Here is a 20652-nt window from a genome sequence, read left to right on the forward strand (position 1 = left end):
ACGGTGGGAAAATTCAGTTTTCCTTTCATTCAGATGGAGAACATTTTATCGTAAGACATTCCTCTGGAATAGTATATAATTTCATGGATTCAGATAAAAGTTATCATATATATTTCTTCATATGAAGGCTACGCACATTAAATTTAGTACTGTGGGAAACAGAAAAAGAGTCTGATGAGAATCTTCAACGATCGTTTTTATGCAAGAGAACCAAACAATGCCATTTCCAATGGCTTTTGCAAGAGCCCCTTAAAACAACAGCTTTCCGCAGACTTCTGAAAACAAGATAGCAGATATTTGTGCAGAGAATCTATTTTCATATTTGAATGACTGTAGCCTTTTTCCATAGGCTAATAACTCTGTGCACTGTTTTTCCAGTAAGCACTTTACAACTGAATTATAAGACGGAGAACCTGGCTAAGAAAAAACTCTCCTGTCCCCCTTTTTCCTTTTTTTTTTTTTTTTTTTTTAACCACAGAGCAAAGAAAAAGAAGTTTTGTTCAACAGACTGGAGCGATCTGAAAAATCAGAGCTCAGGTTGCGTACGTGTCGGCTTTTCCATCGCTGATACTGTTTTCTTCAGCTATTCTGCCTTGATTTTTAAAAGGTCATTAAGCAAGACACAAAAGGTGAAGTGCAACGTTACAGATTTATAACCTGCCCGAGCACTTGCGAGACAAAGGGTCGATGCTGCCTGGAGCACAAAAGCCTGGGTAAAGTAGGCGTCTGCTTTCTACCCTGAAACATCAAAGCCCAGCAGTTAAAGGAAGCAAGACCAAACCCAGCTGAGAGTGAAATGTATTAGGAGGGAATATTCACATCTGTCTTCTGTCCCTCACCTTCCTTTAATCAACTCTTTAATATTTTGTATTTATTTATTCGAACTCTACCTTTTTCACACTCAACCTGTCTTTTGCCGTATTAGACTGCTTGCCACTCGCACGAAAGAGAAGGCAACTTTAAAATATAGCTAAGCGGTTTTGTCCCAGTTAAATCAAACAGGTCAAGCAACAGTCCAAGCTTCTAATCCCTACTGATTTTGTGCTAAAAGCTAATCATTCTTCAGGTCACTCTTAATTCTTACTACTTTAAACCGCTGCTAGTTTGCCTTGTGCCTCGTTAAGCAGTCAAATCGGTGGATTATGCTAAAAGTAACATTTAATGACTTCTTTAACTGAGTCACTATTTGAAAATATCATACACTCTAAAGGCAATCGTATTCTAGCTTGTATTTTGTTCAGAATAATTTAAAGAAATACAATTAGAGGGAAAGGTAAGAAATTTAAACACCCAGTGTGACATCTTTGTTCACATCTCACGGTCAGATTGCTCCTCTGATATGCTGCCAACTTTTTATCAAAAAGCTTCCACTAAAATTCTCTTTGATACAAGTTAAATACTGGGGCTGCCTATGCTCAAAGAGGCTGTGGGCCCAAAGATTTATTCCCTTGCGTACGTCTTTTAAACAGGAACTTTTTTATAAAAAGGCAAGACCACATGGCAAGCAAACAAAGTGCATTCACAATTCACGTGCTTGCGAGAAAGGTCATAAGCATGAGCGTGCGCTAATGGCCAACGTCCGTCATTTGGATCTTCCTGTGTAGAGTCCTTTCCTGTCCCTTGAAGAAGCGTGCTGATCCTATCTGAGTGGTTTCCATTAAAAAGTCTCCAAAGGGGCTTTATTCTGTATCAAAAGGAAAACATAATCCAACAAAAATTAATCTAACTTTCTGTTCTGTTTGCTGGTGGATCGCAAATAAAACCTCCAGCATCTGGATGAAGCATTGAGCCGTGATTTAAGTTGCTGTATGAACGGCTGAACATCAGAGATTAAAAATAATCAGCCAGTTCCACCCTTGCGACTTTGGAAACGAGTTCAAGCCCTAGGAGAGTTCAGGCTGGAAGGGCCCTCCAGGGCCTCCAGTCCGGGCTCCTGCTCCGAGCGGGGTGGCTGCGCAGTCAGGCCCAGCAGCTGGGTTTTTATCCGGGTGGTGCTTGGAAACCTCCAGGGACAGAAACTCAGAGCTGCTGTGTCAGCCTGTCCCGCTGCTGCACTGCCCTCCTGGGCAACCTGTTCCTCTTACATCAGGTCAGAGCCGCGCTCACTTAAATTTCTGTCTGTTGCCTCCATCCTCCTGCCTTGCACCGCCGAAGAGGCTGGCGGCATCTTTGCGATTCCCTCCTTGCCAGCCTGGAACCAGAGGAAGCTCGGGGGAGCAGACGCTGTGCTCTAGGTGCGGCCTGCCGAGCGCTGAGCAGAGGGGCAAATGGCTTCCCTCAATCTGCTGGCTCGGCTCCTGCTAAGGAGGCTCCGGGTGCTCCTTGCCTTCCTTACTGGCAGGACACCCTGCTGGCTCCTGTCGAGCTCGCTGTCCTAATCTGCAGGTTCCTTGGAGGCTGCATCGCACCAGGATGTGGTCATTCAATCCCCACTGCTGAGCTCTTCCTCCCTACTCTTCCTCCCCTACCCGGGGCCAGCCTTCACGCACAAAGCCCGTACGCTTTTTTCTCCCCACGGCACGCTCCTGCGCGGCACTGGCACCGAGAGCGGTACACGGGGGCAGCTGTCGAAAGGTCCGTGGAGCACGATGGAGGAGGGATCTGCCTAACAACATCGGGGCCAGATCTCTGTAATCACATTGTTCCTTGCATTGTCTCGTTATTCCAAACATGGCAGGACAAACATCATTTGTAAGGCTTTCTTAATTTGCCACTGGTGGTGTTGGATCCTGTTCCTGGCTCTGAAGCAGCAGCTTTCCTTTGTTGTCGTCCAGTTCTTAACTAACGTGCACTCTTCAGTTTTCCTGCGGTTTGTCATTGGGAGGCCAAGGTTTGTTTATAAAACATATAAATATTTTCCCCATCAAAATGCTGCATTAAGTCAAGAGACAGTTTTTAATCTGCAAACCACCTCAGCCATTGTATGCTAAACATAAAGAAGGTTTAGACAAATACTGTGCTTTCCGTATCATATTTCAGCAAATTTTAAACAAGATTAGCTGTGTACCCAGAGCAACCAAAATACCTGGCCAAACCCTCTGATGTTAAGATTGAGTTAAGCCTGTTGCCTCAAACTATTTCTTTGACTCCAAACATAGCCAGCACATAATCCACCGCCTTTCCAATTTATTTGTCGGTTTAGTTCCTTTCTTCTACCTCAGTTTGACCAAAAAACCCTCAAATGGATGGTGTAAAGACAATATAAGCTGCAAGAGAATTTGGGGAAATAAAAAGCTATGGAAGAGTCAGTAAGAAGAAGATCTGTATTTGCAGACAAAATCTGAAAGTCTAGATAAGATGACCTGGCTGTTACAGAATACCGACAAATCAAAGTAAGAAAAAGGTATTTCAGAAAAGAAAATATCTTCATTTAACTTTTTTTTTTTTTAATTTATTTTATTTTTTTAGACTCAACTGTATCTGCAAGCATTAGGGCATGCCCCAATTCAGTGACAACACTGCTTTGAGCAGAAGGCTGGGCTGGATCAACCCTTGAAGTTCCTTCCAACCTGAATTATTTTAGGATTCAATAGTTCTATGCAAAATTATACACCATGCTATTATTTAATTTGTATCAAATCTGTGGAAAAGACAGATGGTATAAACCAACCCTGATCCCTTCAGTTTGCGTAAAAAGGAAATGCATCTGTTTCTTTCACAAGAGAAAATGAAATCTGCCTTGGTAAGGCTCCCAAGAACCCCCGTGCTTCCCGCTTTCTGGAAAAGGGAGCAGCGCGTTATTTTAGCATGTTACACGGAACTGAGAAACAACCTACTGAGAAATATAGAGAGCAGTTTGGATAGACTATTTCCAAAATCCAGGAAGCACAGTCATCGTATGCAAGAGCTCTATAAGCTAACTCATTTGTACTTTGCACCCAATAAAAATCTAATGCTGAAAAAAATTTCAGCAGCACTTAAGATAAATAATATTGCTTAACCGAGTACAAGGAGTCCTATATTTTCAGAGGTCAGGCAAACACTTTAACAGAGGCTGTGAAGCATCTGCTGCTATATTTATTTTATTTCGCAGGGGATGGAACTACACGAACGCTGATAAACAAAAGCAGCATGCAACCCACCTGAGGACATCTGTTTGCTCTGCAGTCATGATTTTTAAACACAGTGTTAGAAGTTAGAAGGCGAGGTTCAGTAAATGGGGTAACATGGGACAGGAGATTCAGCTGCCTGAGCTCTGTTTTTACAATTTTGTATTGACAAGAGACATGAACGGCTGGAACCAGCCCTGAGGTGACGGTTTCTATCTAAAGACCAAGGAGAACATCAGAGTCCGAGAGTTTTCGAGGATCGCACACAGTGCTACTAGCTGAAAAAACCACACGCTGTTCCTCGAAACCGTGTGATCCCTTCGCCTGGCCCCAGACGCTGACAGGAAAGTAAATGACGACTTTGACGGAAGCCTACACAGTGGCAACCAGACTGGAAACACGCAGTAGGATGGCAGCTTCAAATCCATCCAAAGGCAGCATTTAACTGTTTTGAGATCTGTCTGGAATGATCCTGAATACAAATGAAAGTTGTATTTCGCCATTATTTTTCCTCATTTGTTTTCTACTCTAACAACAGAGAAAGCCTGCTGGATGTGCTCTTGTACAAATGGATGTTCTTTTTGTGCTTGTTTATTTATCATCTTTTAGTCTTAAAATGAGCATCCATACATGCTTTTGTTGTCTCTGCGCTTCTCATGGACATGAATAAACACAGGAAAGCAGCTTGGGTTGGTTTTATCCCCAGTGCCTGTTTCAGGGGCATCACCGCCACACCGCCATGCAAGATGCAAACGCTGCCAGCAACCAGTTGCATTAAAGCACAATGATTAACTGCGGTTTAACAAATTCATAGAATTTTCCCCTGTGATTCTCAGTCTCGAAGTCACTTTTCATGAAATCTAAATAAAAGACTAAACTTGATTTTCCAGTATCTTTCAACTATGCCTTTAGATGAACAATTACATGAGCCTGTGACATGTCCTACGGACACCCCGATGTCCTGCTCCATTTTCTTTCCTCAGAGCCTACTGGTTTTGTTTGCACAGACAAAAGGACTAAACTGCAAAAAACTAGGAAACCCGATAATGTCTATCTCAATCATGAACATTACTTAATCCCGAAAAACCAAGAATCTTGAGTTTGTGTGTTTATATGATAAAAAAAGCTGGGAAGTCACCCATCTGTTTGTTTCTTTGTGAGCTACTGAGACTCGTGAAGCAAACAGCTGTCAGCGAGAGCAGCATTTCTAGATTCTACAAACACACTCAGAAAATTTTGATTTATATTAAAACCAGAACCATCCTTAATGTATTTTCTAGTTTGTGGCTGGTTTTGCTAAAGGGACCTTGTCAAACATTGCTTTTAATTTTCACAGACGGGAAATCTTTTACCCATGAACAAGGAAGTTGGAGGCTTGTCCCAAACAAAAGGCACAATCTTCCAAGCTTCTGTCAGGTTTTTGTTTTCCTGAAACGATAAATCAGCAAGCATGGATGACTGCATTTTACTAACTTCTTGCTTCCATTTACTGGACCTAAGGGAAAAAGCGTAACAAAAGCTGCAATTAATACATAGGCTGATCATATGGGCCCTCGGCCAGCTGGGGCAGCTGTGCCCGCGGTCCGTGCGCTTTCTCAGGATGCTTAATGGCCCTGATCTGTAGATAACGGACAAATCTACGCCATAGAGAAAAGCAGCGATGCAATCTCCTGTGCCAACAGCAGGGAGGGCAGGGAACAGGACGATACACTCAGGCCATGACCAGCAACTCCAGAACAGATACAAACAATAGGATAAAGATGAAAAATACTTTTGGAGTTGGGCTTTTAAGGGGAAGTGACAGTGGTCAACTCCTTTTGCTAGCAGGGCATTGGCAGGAGTTGGTGCATCCATGCTTCCTGTCACGCTGGGGGAAATAAGAGGGTTATTGCATATGAAGGTACTTTCCCTGCTGTATCCTTTCCCCTCCCAGGAGAAAGACCAAAAGCCATTAAGTTGATGGACTTTACTCAAGGTTTAAAGGAAGGCTACCTACCTACTTTCAAGTGTAGGCCACGGATTTTCAGCACTTCGGACACACATACAGGTATGTGGGTAAAATTCCAGCACAGCCCATTTCAGAATTGCTCCTGACAAAATGGGCTCTGCTAATTTCAAGACGATCCTCATCTGAAACCTGTACACTTTTGATGAGGGAAGTAAAAGGCATTCAAGAGCAGGAGGCTGCAGTTTTTTGGCAGTGATACGATCCCTTCATCTATTTAATGGCTTTCGGTACGCAGCCGAATTGATTAAGCTTTACTACTGAAAACACTACTACGAACATCTTTGCTAATTAGAATTTTTAATTTTTTAAAATTGTCCTTTCAATACCTAAAAGCCTTAACAGAGGAAATTCATGATAGGAGGAACTGTAGGTCATATTCCTTGACTCAAATTAAATTTTCAATATTGAAAATGCACAAATGATGCAAACGACCTGTAGAATTATCACTCTTGTGAAGAACCACCACTGTGAACGCTCTGAAAATGTATCACTAGGCAGTAAAGACGACTGCATTGAGCAAGCAGCATCATTTAATGCTGCACAAATGCTCCAATTGCAACTGATAAATAGAGCAAGAGATGGCTTCATTTCCAGAGACACCAGCTTCTCTGGCATCATCCTTGGTGATACTGATGCATGCTAATCCTTGGTTAAATACTCATTTAGCATCTTCAAGGGCCATAAAATAAGAACAACAGTTCATTTCCAGCTAAACATAACCACACTGTTTTTGGAAATGTCCAAAAAACAAACAACTGCAAGCGATATGTGACTCCTGATAGACTAGCTTACTGTGGACTTTGGTCCAGTTGCCAACTCAACCAGATCTACTTCCTTTTTGGAAAAGAGTGGTTGTAATTGTAGTCTCATACAGTCAGTATCTGCTCAGAGGAAGTGTCTCAAAACTATATACGATCAAGAAGAAAATACGTGAGCAAACACTCGTAGATGTAGGAGCAGCAGCAGGAACATATCAGTACACCAAGACTGTACATGAAGTGCCTTCAGACCCTTGTTCCGAAGGCATCGCTTCCAAGAGCGAAACCTTCATGTACGTAAGGGACCGTTTCACTTACTGCTGAAATGGATTGTTTTCCAAGAATAAGTGTCATTACTATTAACAGCAGCACTGAACAAGGGATTCAACTGAGAAAATCTCAAACTTACCTTTTGCAAACAATGGAGGAGTTTCAGATGAAAATATAGTTCAGGTAGAGCCTTGCTTATCGGTTATGGAGTTACGATTTCCTTTCTTTTCAGAAATTCCATGAACCATCAGCTGGATTCATCTTCTGAAGTTTTATTTCACTTCCAAATTGCAATCCATTTGCAAAGGCACACATCCAAGCAATAGCACAATCAATTTTGACCTCCTACTCCTGTATGTTTCTCTCAGAGTTGGCACCCCTCCAGTGACTAAGTGATTTTCGCCTTTGACTTTCCACTTTGTTAGCCTTAAGTCTTGTTATCAACTAAAACCTAGCAGTAGGATACATCTAAACCACACTGGCATACATTAAAATAATATCAACAAGCATGTGCATCACGAATGGAAAAGTCTAGAAGAAATCTCATATTCAACTCTGAGTAAAAAGCCCAAGTATTTTCTCAACTATTCTCTTCCTTCCTTCCCTTTTCAGATCTCGGTGTTATGATCTGACACTTGCAGGGGTGCTTCCTCTAGCAGTAACGTATCAAATGAACCACAACTCCAGTAGAATTTATCTTGCTAAACTCAGTTTGTATCCTGTGCAAAAATTTCCCAAGGACTTTTGGCCATTAGCATTAACCTCACAGTTATTTGGATTCATGATGAAGTATGTCTTCCTAGAAAGCATTCTTGGTCTCTGTTTATATAAAACCACACCTTATTTCTGCAGGTAGTACCAGAAAGTGGGCTTCAGGATGGCTTCAAGTTTTTTTCCCTTCTTAAGGAAAAGAAACCTAGTGGCACATTGGCCACAACTTGTAAAGAAAAATAAAATGTAACCGAACACATCACCCTCTGTATTGACCACGGCCACAATACAAGGAGCTGTTACAATGCGTGAACCGAGGCGTACTTTCAACCTTTAGATGGAGCAGATGCCCTCCTTTTTTCCAGCCCAAGTTATTCTATGGTTTTTACAGACTTAACGGGTTACAAAACAACGTCAGAGGAAACGATGACCGCCTGTGCTACAGCATGTAACTCTTCCTTCAGCTACAGGAAAGAATTTCCTTTGCTGACAAACGTGGCGGTTTCACGCCCCACCTCTGCAAACTACTCTCTGGAGAAGACCAGGCACCTCCACTGCAGCAGTACGGACACATTATTTCTTGGCCTGTTATTATGAACTATATATTTTTTAACTTGCCTACTTCCTTCTGCTTCTGTGTCTTTTGTATGAATCATATGTTGAGAGCTGTTTCTTTCTGATGGAAACTGATACTCCGCTTGACCCAAGATGCCTGTTGATTAACTATACAAGAACAATTAAACAAATGCTTATGCACAGAATTACTAAGTGCCATTTACTTCAGATTCTATTGTAATGTGAAAAATTTTAACTTCAGAAATAGTTCCTCCCGGGGAGACAAAACCCTGCGCTAATAAGCAATACACAGATGATTCCTACTGCAGATCAACATCGATTTATTTTCTCATTTTAAAAGGTTAAGAAAAAGCTTTTTTCATGAGAGCACGTTACGAAACGCGACTGCAGGCTTCGGCGCGCAGAGCGGGTAAGGCGGGCAGCGCTGCCGCCGCGTGGCTGTGTGCACTGTTGCACTGCCCCAGGTCCAGCCGAAAGCAAAAATTCAGCACACACCATTAAAAGATTTGTCTTGTAACTTCCTATCAAACCCTCCAATGACGGAATCTTTGCATGATTTTCTTATAATCCCATTATTTCTGGGACATTTTGAAGCAAAGCCCTTTTTTACCTACTTTTCTGTTAAACTCAAAAGGAGCCTTATTCACCACAGCATGAGAACCTGGAATAAAATTATTACAGCTCAAATTTTAATTGTCCAAGTACACATACAAAATTATGCAATTAAATATTTCATAAGACATTTTTTCCCACTTCAATAATCTGCGGAAGGGTTCTCAAGGGTAGGTAAGAAGGGATCCCACGTGCAGCCACTGTGCTTCTGTCATCACCGATCTCACTTCAGATCCATCAAAATTACACCACAGAAAAATATGAGAACCGTTCAGTGCACTAGTTCTTCAGACTTACTTGCAAGAAGGAAAAAGTCCCCCTCTCTCTCATGTACACATTTTAAATAGGATTAAATAGACTAGTTCTAAAAAACTGAACAGCACGTTCTTAAAAGGAAAACTAAAATAACTTAAAAACAAACCTTAGAAGAGCTGAAATATCTTGGTACTTAAACGAAGTGCTACACTGGACAAACTGCAAAGAATTGCTGTACGCTTACTCGCACATTCCAATCTTTTGGATTGACAAATCCGTTCAAGCTTAATGAAAACTACGGAAACATCAAAAGCAGGACAACAGCTCTTAAAAATTATCTGACAAGAAGTGACACTTCATCTGCATCCACAGTATTTAATTTGTTTGAATATAGTTACAGATAAACAGGTTCACTCCATATACAATTACCGATACTTTTTTTAATACAGCTCATATTCCAGTACATCAACACTATTTTATTTACAAGGTATTTATGTACATTAACATCTTTCTAAAGTCAGTGCATTATCAATAAGTTTTATACAATAATTTACAAAGTGAATGTAGTTAATAGTTAACTTAATAAATTTACTACTAATTCATGAATTAATTTAATTTAAAAAATTAATTACAACCAATGTAACAAACACAGAAGATCAAATAACATTAGTAGATTGTGCTACCTGCTTAAATAAAACAGTTTAAAGTAAATCAGTTGAAAATCTTTCACTTTTCATGGAGTTTGCGTAGGGAAGAGTAGACAAATGGGTATGGAAAAAGCTTCTAACCTAGAAATTCACAAGTCATGTTTGCTTTTCTTCAGTCTCAACGTTTAGATCACTTTAAAGATAAAAGGGCATATAGGATAGGGAGCAACACTTTACAAGTAAGACAATACTTATTTTGGAACTGATCTGCTGTCCTCAAAGAGGCACGACCTCCGACAAAGGCAGGGAGGTTTTTGCCTGAGTAAAGACAGCAAGATCAGCTGATACAATTCCTTAAATGGATAAAACTCAGATCTTTCTGGAAATTATAAACTTACTGGTAGGTTTGGCATTCTTGTAAAACACATTAAAATTAATCTGAACATTTATTTCAGAGATTGACCGTGTAAGTATCAATTTTGTTAGTGAAGATACAAAATCTAAAGAATTTGGAAGATGACGTATGACAAAATTAGTAAGCTGAAGAACAGCTGAAGAACAAAAGGCCGAAAGAGTGAAACTTTTATCTTCATTCAGCTATGCAAACAATTTAACACTGAAAATGTTTAAAGAAATGCCTACTCAAAAAACAACCATCTTTTTTCCAGTCTCTGCTAAGACTCAGTCATGCTTTCCTTCATGCAATAAGCCCACTGACTTAAAAGAGCATGTTGCAAGGGCGCGGAAAGCAATTCTGCTTTAACTGCAAGTATATGCATAACCTGTTGCAAAAAAGAAAATTTGAAAAGGCAACCGAATTTTGCAAAAAAAAAAACTCCATAAAGTTATGAAACCAATTAAAAAAAAAACATCCATGAATGCTACGATAGCTACCTGACAGCCACAGCTTCTTATTTGTTTGAAATACACAGTGGATAATTCACAGCCATTCACTCCAGAGCCCTTACAACAACAAAAACAAACTATGTTTTTGAATTTAATTATATGACTTTTTAAAAGTGCAAATTTAAAAGCAACACCAGTCATGAAACATAAGCTCAAGCATCTTTCCTTCCAAAAGCTGGGAACATTTTGTGCAATGTGCACATTTTAAGACACCATGCGTGTAATCACAACTACTCTCTTCAACCTGAAGTTTCTTCTTGAGGCATCTCAAAGTTTGAGATAGCACTCTTCAGGCAGAAAAGCCATTCCTGAAACACATTGATCTGCACAGCCAACACATGGAGAAACACAATTATAATAAATCATTCAAATGTAGAAATTAATCTCTTCTGAAATTATGATTTGGTTGTGCTCCCAACATACAGAAAGAAAGCAACTGACACACACTAGTGGTGGCAAAACTGGAAACGTCTCCTACTCTTGATGTTCATTCTCTGAATTTGTGCACTTTTCATTCTCTTGCTTTCCCTGTTTTGCCAATAAAATGCAATAAAACTGCAGGAAAAAGGAGGTAGCAATATCATGTTGTCCAAAGACAACACTACGATTTTTTTTTTTCCCCATTACCTTAAACCTAGAGAGAGCCTTCGGGGTTTGTTAGAACAGTTGGTAAACTCTACACTACTTTGTTTAGCTCTTATTTGGACTATTTAATTTAGCTCTTATTTGGTCCTAGTCGGCTTTTCTCAAACCATTTTATTTAAAGGCCAATGGCAGTCTCAGCCTGATGTCTAACATCAGAAATGTTTAGAGCATGTAGTGAGATAACAGAACAAAACAATACTATCTTTATATTAACTGTTATTTAGTTAGGGTTTTCTTTTTGTGCTTTCAGATCACAGGGTACAATAACTACACTTAGGTTATCTGTTTCAGTGTAAGTTTCAGGCTGTTACCCCTCACATTCTCAAAACAGTCCATGGAAGATCACCTGCTTACTGTAAAACACAGTACTTCTTATAATCTGACTCAAAATCTTCATCCATGCTGCTTGTGTCTGCCATCTTTTTGCCGTCTATCTTTGGCAGAAATTGTGCATAGTCTACCCCCTGCTGCTCATAGAAAAGAATGTAGGCAGAGTCGGTGTCAATTTCATCGGGATGCAATTCCTGCGAGAGAGAAAAACACGTTCCGAGATATGCAACAGGACAATCACGTTATGGTCACTGAACTTAAAATCCACGCCACTGCCCTAGAAACAGTATTTTTAACTGGCTGTTTACAACAAGAAGAATCCCATTTTCTGCCTCCCTTATTATAGTTATAAGGCTCCATTATTTACTTGCAAAGTATGACAAATTTTGTAGTGATAAATGCAAACACTTAGAAATGTCAGAACTTAAATTATCCAGTAATTGAACACAAAACTGCTAGCATCATGAATAAATAATCTGGGGTTTCCATTTTTAGTGATCTTTCCATCTTTGTACAAAATAAGCATTTTTCCTTAACCATGGTAGCAGCTGATGAACAGATGTTAAATTGAAAAAAAAATAATCTCTGGTACAATTTCAGTTAACAATTTTAATATTTATCCAATGCAACTTTTGAGATGCTCATGATTTCAAAGAACAGTTCTCACAAGATGTAAATTTCTTGGGCTGTAGGTAACCAAGACAAAAATTATTTGCTACAAAAATAAATGATTTACCTTACAGCTACTGTCGTTGTAGCAGTACCACTTGTTGTTCGGGTTTTTGGCATAAGTGACATAATGACCCCCTCCCATAATTCCTGAATGGCACTGAAGAAAACGAAGAAGAAAATAAATTCTGGATCAAACATCAAAACTCAGAATTCACAGAATAAATGATTCACAAATTCATGATCTTTAAGTGAGTGACAATGGTTCATGACAGTCTATACATGTGGAGCTGACTAAGCTTACAGACTCAAGCAGAAAAAACATTATGCAGAGACATACTTTTCAGTTGTATGCAGTTTTATGGCAAATTTATTTTGCTGACAATGGTTCTACTTTGTTCTCCTTCTCAACAGATCCCTACTTTTTGTAATGAAAACAACAGAGTAAATGCATTTGGTTAAAACAATGTCACATAAAAGTAGTTTACTTGCATAAAAAAAAGTCAACTTACCGAAATTGCATATAGATTGTAAATAGGGTTAACACACACTTCTTCTCTTTGGTCATCTGCAATATCATCCTCGCTGTGGTTATCAATTTGACCGTTGATACTGCCATTACTATATGCATTCTGCTCACAGATGTATCCGTTGGCTAGAGTCATCTCACTGTCCTGAGCAGTATATAGTTCACTCTGGCTACCACCCAAAAGCTGCCCCCTAGTAAGAGCATCACCTTGATCAGAGGTAAATCTCTGTTCCTGGTCAGTACCATTCTCTTTACTTGCATCCAAATTTTCTTTGCTACTTGACAGTTTGTTTTTACCCAGTTGAGGTAGCCGCAGACGCCCTTTACCTCTTCCTAAAGTCCTTGGGCTATTATTTGGGCTACTGTTTTTACTTGAAGGACAGCTGGTTCCGCTTTTCCTCCCCAAAGATGGAGATGCTAAAACAGAAAACATGTGGACTACTAAGATAAGTAAACAAACAGTCTACCTTTGCACACACGCATACATACGCGCACCTATAAACTGAACTTTGCAGGAGCACATTCCTCACACTTAATCCAGCCCACTTACACAAGCAGACCGTGCCAATATCTGTGGTCAATGAGTAATTTTTTCTTTCCTTTTTTTTTTTTTTAAAAAAAAAAAAAAGGTAAAGCTTCACTAAGCTTTCCAGGGCAAACAACAACAGAAATGAGTGTTTCAAAATAAGTGTAGTGCTTTGGCTAAAGAAACGTTAAAATTTCATTTACAATATAATTTCTTTTCCCCCCTCCAAACATCAGTATTGACTGGAATTTTCCCTGGTTATTACCTACCCTTGATATTATTCAAGACAGTAGTGTTAAGGGAGGATGGACTTCTGTTCAGTATCTCTCCTTCTCCTGGCGTGTAAGTGATCTGCAGATCTATTTTTCTAGACTCCCCTTGGAGAGTCCGCGGTTCAGGAAGGCTGTCAACCTGGAACGTTAGCTGCTTTCTTTGAAAATTGCTTGGATCCCTTTGTACCAAAAAGGCACTTGGGTCAAAATTTTCTCGGGGAAATTTAACAATTTTCTGAGATTTTATCCAGCGGCCATTTACGAACTGAAATCTTTTCAGGTGAATGATCTAAGGAGAAACATGTTAGAGAAAATTAAAGGAGGACAATCACAACACAGTGAGTATTTCACTGTTTAAAAATAATTTTCCCTGAAACATACACATTTTATCATATGCTAATAAAAAACAGTAACAATGCTGCAGTGTGACAATTTGGAATTTAGGATCAAACTGGTAAAATATGGAACTAATATTTTCATGGGGAAATGATGGAAAAGGTTGCTTCAATTCAGTCATCAGCACTGTGTGTTTTGAATAACCTACCAAACTGGGAAAGCAACAAATGCAGGTGTTACACAACTAGACAAAAGATCATGTTTCTGGAAAGACTGCCTAAGCGTGAACTCTATGTCAGAACAGATGACACTGAATGCAAAATGCCACCTTTTCCTGCAATGTGTCAGCTAAAAAGATTCAAAAAAGGATTTGGGGTTTGTTTTATTTGCCTGCATTACAGAAATGCATGAAACAAAGTCAATGCCCCTCCTCATACTGCGAACAGAAGCAAATCATCTTATTCAGGACAAGGAGACATATCTAGCAATTAAAATTTGTGATCAATGTACTTTTGTTTTGTTGCTGTAGAGGAAAATTACACAAGATCATACCAAAATAGGGGGAAGTCTCCAAAGATCCAGTTTTTTGGTGGCCAAACAGTGGGTCTTGCATTTGGAACAGTAGTACATCTCATCCTCCCCCAGTTCTTCCTCACTGGTGAAGGCTCTAAGACAACTATCCAGATTGATGGGCTCTGCTTGAGCTCGTCGGCTTTGTTCAACACTTTCATGTTCCTCTACAATCTGAAGTGAGATAAAACTGTATCTGACTTGGAAACATACACAAACTGCTCAGAGTAAGGCTCTAATCACAGTATCATACAAATAGTATCATATAGTTACTTAGGATTAAAGATAAAATCTAGGTCCACCAAGTTTTAGCAGAAACTTTATTTCAATTATGAAGAGGCAGACATACAACTAATGCACTGTTCTTATTCTTGGGTTCTGCTTAGAAAATTATCCATAAAGCACAAGTTTATAGATTCAACTCACAAGTTGGAACAGCTATGCTACATGAACTCAGCTACAGGCTTACCTTTAGATATGTTTTGTTGACTCAATGAGGAAATGGATATACTCACATGCATAACTGTTTATAGCACTGGTGTGCTTCGAAAATGTACCAAATTAACGTATTTTGTAATATATTCTGGAGGCTAGATCAAAAAGCAACTCACAACAGACAGAAAATACACTGCTGTGGTTTCTTAAAAGCTTCCCTTCCACGTTATGGTCACGTAAATGTTCTAAGATGAAGACATTAATTTATCGAATATACCGTTCAATGATTATTGACTTTATTTTAACATTAAATGGACAAAAGAAACACCAATTGCAAAAAAAAAAAAAAAAAAGAAAAAGAAAAAATAAGGAAAAAAAAATTGGTGAAACAACAAAGGGTTTGCGTTGAAATTTTACCCGTTCTTGTGACGTCTGATAGCGCAGGTGGAGTGCTGTTGGATCCCAGTCTACAGCAATGTAAGCATTCCCAACACAAGCTCTATCTTCTGTGCACTCAATTTTACAGCCACGGCAAAATCTAAATCAAAAAGTTAGATGTGGTAAGTAAACTGTCTAATAACTAAGTTTTACATTACTTCACACCCCAGTTCTGCTCCTTATTTTGTAACATATGCACCCCCAAAGTTTCAGGCCTTGCCTTCAGTGTAAAAGAGGCATTTTTATAAAACCATCATCAGTGTCAGTTTGCTATTTTACTAAAAAACTTTAATAGAGATGAGAAATTGAAGCAGTTGGGTGAGCTCAACCATCTACTTGTGTATAATGCTGACCAAGCCTACCTACGATACCAAAAAACGACAATGCTTTGTCTCCATAAATATTTTACAACATGATAGCTGATGTACTTTATTTATCTAACTGTAACAGACTTTTTTTTTTTTTAAATGAATATATGGTCTGAATACCTTCCAGCAAAAGTCTGAAATTTTCATTAGCATGTCTTTGTTTAGGGAAAATTCCAAGCATGCTTCCAGGGTAAATTTCTTATTGTCCATTTTAGTTCTTACTCTTCAAATGGCACAGGAACTAGCAAGGGTAAATGATATACACCTAGAAGTTTGGGTTTGTATGAAACCCCCACAAATCATCCACATATGCACACATATGTGCCTGCATATATACACACATGCACACAGAATAGTGTAAGGGGTTAAGAGGTTCTCAATAACCTTATGTCTGTCTCCTAATTTAAAGTTTCTGTGTCAGCAGAGCTTTCAGCTCTCCAAGTCATAAAAGCTATTCTACAGTGAAAGTCTGCCATGTGAGGGTTTTGGTTAAATTAGATCCTAGATTCTTATAGTCTGCTATTACCTCTGAAGTCTGAAATGTATCAAAAACCCATTACCATAAATTAAATTTCTGCTGGAGCGATTCCCTTCCGTAAATCTAAAAAGGACAATTTACCTGTACCATGGACACCAAGCACAAGAATTTCCATCCTTCTGAACTACCCTTAGGGTGAATGGATACTGATATCCCATGCTATCATCGCTGAAACGGAAGAGAACGCAATATGAAACATGAGCACTCGTTCAGACTGCCAATTACCTTCCTTCACTGTGCTTCCTACATTTACTTTAAAAAAATCCACCCCCACCCCAAAATTTTAATTTTGATTAGATTAAGCTACTAAAATAAGACTGGCCTTTATATTGCCTAAATTTGTCAGATATAATGAATTATCAATCACTGGATGAGAACAAAACAACCAATTTGTGTGAAGTCAACCTTTAAGTGCAGCTAGAAGGTATACTACATTTAACTGTCTGAAAAAGGATTAAAATTTAGTTTTAATTATTGCCATTATTAAATTGCAGGACCCCAAAATGGCTTCTAACAAAAATAACCCAATAAATGGAATGTGCAGGCAGAAAGCATCTGGGGTAAAAAGAGCACATGATTGTTCCTAAAGTTGTTCACATTTAAAGCTTAATTATACATTAAAAAAAAGCGCGTTCATTCAACAGAGCTATTATGAGAAGTCAAAATTGATAAAGATGAAGAATGAATATAGTTTTAAATCTTGCAAGCAACTCTACGCCACTGCATTACGTCGTTCAAGCCAAAGACTGAGAAGCCAAACTCACCAGTCTTGTGCATGATTACTAGCTTCCTGAGGCGGGAGAGGGCTAGCAAGCCTGGAAACCTGAATCCACACTGCATCATACAGGTCTTTTTTCCGTGTATGAACTGTACAAGGAACGATGAGTGGCATTCCAAAGAGACTAGGACGATTCTTCTGAGATGAAAGAAAATACAATTCTGTCCGCATCTGCGTATGTGAAATAAAAGAATGACTCATATAAGTATGCATTAACTCGCATTACCATAATTACTAGGATGCTGACCTTGTTATATATTTCAGGCTTTGGCAATTAAAATAAACCATTAATTCTATTAAAAGTACTCCACTTCAGCACTTTTTTCCAATATTAAATACTGTAAATTTTGATCATTGACTTGAAACTGCCTGAGAACATTTTTGTATTTTGTGCAAGGTTATTTAGGCATTAGCCCACATCATCATAAATCTGTATTTCAACCATGCACAATATTTTATGTTTCATACGATGCGTATTTCTTACTTTTCCCACCACATGGTAATATTGCAATGCAGACATGCACGTAATGATGCTAATACCTGTCCCAAAATGACCTCTACACTAGGCAGGCTTAAGTTTGCAGGAGAAAGAAAACCTTTACATCTAAAGGAGGCACTACAGTCTTGTACACAACTTATTCCAAGCAGTCCAACTAACCCTCATACTACACCTCCCATTTATAAGAAAGATTTAAAATGCTGACTTAACGACACTGAGGTACAGCAAACTGCTACCATCTTGCGTAAGTTTTATACAATTCACCCTTTCCATCGTTAAGACTTTTGACAATGACAAGCGTGGATTCCTCAAATAGCTTCCACAAACAACTTTTACTGGTTTTTAAGCTATGTAACTAGCAGCTTGTAAAGGCTCAAAAGCATTATACCAATCACCTAAGAGATTCTGCAAAATTTGGATCGAGATAACAGTGGTTAGTGGCCACTACTTGAGAGAATAAAGCAAGAAAGCTTCATACAAACACACAGTAAAGAGGAAAGTTAAATGGCCTCCTGGCCCACATCCACCAGGCTCTCAACATTAACAGACTCCAAAGTCTGGACACAGCGCGCACAGAGCGTGTGGCTATTTGAGGTGTTCATTCATCCAGCTTGGACATTTACAGTTCAACTTCACTACAGATGCTTTTACAAAGAGTAGTCATGCTAACAGAATGACCCAGCAACGTTCTATATATCTTCACTCTGTTTCCATATGAGAAATAAGGCTTTTCCACATAATGGGAAAGAAATGCATTTCTAGTAGCTCCTCTAATTAGATTTTTTTTCTGCTCAAAGAATCTGGAACATTTAATCAGGGAGTTAGCAAACGCTCAAGTATGCATCTCAGCACTAAAGAACTGGGAAGCATGCCAGTACTAAGGAAAGAAAAATACACCAACATTAGACATTACAATTTAAATTTACAGGAGTTCTGTTTCTGTAGAACTTGGCACTCACTTAAGAGGGAAAGGCATTCATGCTCCTTCTTAAGAAACAAAGATTAATTTATCATATGGCCATTAAAAAAATCCTCGCTGTCTTTCTCTCAAAGTGTGTTATGCAAATGATTTATAACAAATGCAAAATCTACTAACCATTTTTCTGTGGACTGCAATTATATACCCTGTACATGGACTATCAGAAAGCAAGGGTACATGACCGTTGAGAGTCCAGTTGGCAAGGTTACGCTCTGTTCCACATGGCACTACAGTATTTGGCATTCCGTTTGGAATTAGGGTTGGTTTAGGAAGGTCCCCATTCATCATTATGTTGGGTGCTCCATTAGCTGATGGCCCAGTTGAGATATCTGTAGACAGACAATTACATTCTCAATTATCCACAGTAATCAGAACTGATCACAAGATTTTTATCCTTCCCATTCTGTTCAATGCATTTCATGAAATATATTCTACTCTTAAGACCAACATCTAACCTTCTATTTGCCTACAACTTTGCAAAATCGGAGCATGCAAGAGCAAAGAATAACAGAGGTGTTTATAACCCATACACGAAACCACAAACAATAAAACCCAAACCGCACACCATGCTTCCAGTTTTTTTACATGTCCCGCCTTAATGCCGATCCAAAATTAATAAAATATTTTGCTTGTTTCTTGTGTCTTTAACTAAAATAAGTATATACCCATCTTCAGACTGCTATCCTGGGCACGATCCTAAAAAGGATCGGAGACCATCAGTAGATACCGAGACTGCTCACAGCTTCTTTGTGGATCAGAACTCCAATTTATTAGTCTCCTCTTTAATCCTCACCGTCTACTAATTACTAAGTCAGGTTTTCTCCTGAATTTCTCCAGTACCTAAGCACTGTGCATTTTAAATGAACAGGAAAATAAGTATGTTTTCTTTTACCTGTCTGCACAGGACTTGACGCTGATGTAGGGGATCCTGGAATTGGTATTTCAAACGCACACAAAAACCCACTCACTGATAACCGGACCTTCTGGTTGTCTTGAGGAAAGTTCTTCAGTAAAAAAGGGAAAGTTAGTCAGACATGTATATACTTCCATCTGTGACTCTGAACAGGTTTTGTTTTTTTGAAAACAGCGTATCTATCAGCTCATCTCTCCCCTCCCATCTGCTTTCTTACACCTTTCCAGAAGGAAAATAGAAGCCAATAAGCACACCCCTTTGCCGATCCCTGCAGCAAGACCTGAGGGAGTTATTAATGGTTCTCTAAACAGACTGAGAGCACCTAGTTTCAAGCAGTTTTAATCCTATTCAATGACAGCAAAAAAAATTACATATATACACATATACATACACACTACATAGAACTAAGCCAGTCATTACTTATGCCTCCAACGTCTTGACAGTGTTTAAACTCATCACAGCACTCTAACTTGAGATTTATTGCCTCAAGATGATTTTATACTTTTTCTCCTAAAAATACCATTAGTAATCAATTCAATTAAACTTCTGCAAGCTTCTACATCACTATTAATTTTGTTTACAAGTGGTTTATTTTGGTTCAGTTTACTTTAATTTTAAATCTATTTAAAGCAAGCCAAACTACCATTTAAGAACGAAGTAAAAGTTCATACACAGATATAAGCTGACTTTTTATCACACTTTTAGTTAAATTCTTTCACAGTTCTTGTAAGCAAAGCTTTATGTCAGAAAGAATGAAGAAGTATGTACACAAATAACAAACAAAAATACCAATGATTTCTTTTTTTTCTTCTTCTTCTTACCTTTATATTGGAGCTATGCACTTCTGCAAGTAGAATCTGTTCTGGTTTCAGCCCGCAGAGTTCACTTAACTGTTTTTTCAAACCTGTATACTTTTCATCCATGTTCAATCTCAGGCCATATCGAACTGGGGTAGTACCATCTAATTTAATTACTTTATAAAGGGGAAAAGAAACACACTGGTCAGCAAACCAGGAAAAGTTTTAATGAGAATAA

The 20652-nt window shown here is 38.8% G+C and overlaps 1 protein-coding gene across 3 annotated transcripts in view; it reads right to left on the bottom strand.

Moving 5' to 3' along the window:
- Positions 1-9811: 9811 nt before the first annotated feature.
- Positions 9812-20652, bottom strand: part of USP32 (ubiquitin specific peptidase 32) — an 82111-nt gene continuing 71270 nt past the window's right edge. For all 3 annotated transcript variants that reach the window (XM_075719474.1, XM_075719473.1, XM_075719472.1), the window contains exons 24-34: positions 20439-20590; positions 19597-19708; positions 18822-19033; positions 17213-17397; positions 16530-16616; positions 15522-15642; positions 14652-14843; positions 13761-14052; positions 12949-13382; positions 12504-12596; positions 9812-11961 (exon numbers count right to left, since the gene is read on the bottom strand). In XM_075719474.1, the coding sequence (XP_075575589.1) occupies positions 11788-11961; positions 12504-12596; positions 12949-13382; positions 13761-14052; positions 14652-14843; positions 15522-15642; positions 16530-16616; positions 17213-17397; positions 18822-19033; positions 19597-19708; positions 20439-20590 (2054 nt within the window). In that variant the 3' untranslated portion in view covers positions 9812-11787. The remainder of the gene's footprint in view (positions 11962-12503; positions 12597-12948; positions 13383-13760; positions 14053-14651; positions 14844-15521; positions 15643-16529; positions 16617-17212; positions 17398-18821; positions 19034-19596; positions 19709-20438; positions 20591-20652) is intronic.

This window comes from Pelecanus crispus, chromosome 12, assembly GCF_030463565.1.
Source record: "Pelecanus crispus isolate bPelCri1 chromosome 12, bPelCri1.pri, whole genome shotgun sequence".
NCBI classification, from domain to species: domain Eukaryota; kingdom Metazoa; phylum Chordata; class Aves; order Pelecaniformes; family Pelecanidae; genus Pelecanus; species Pelecanus crispus.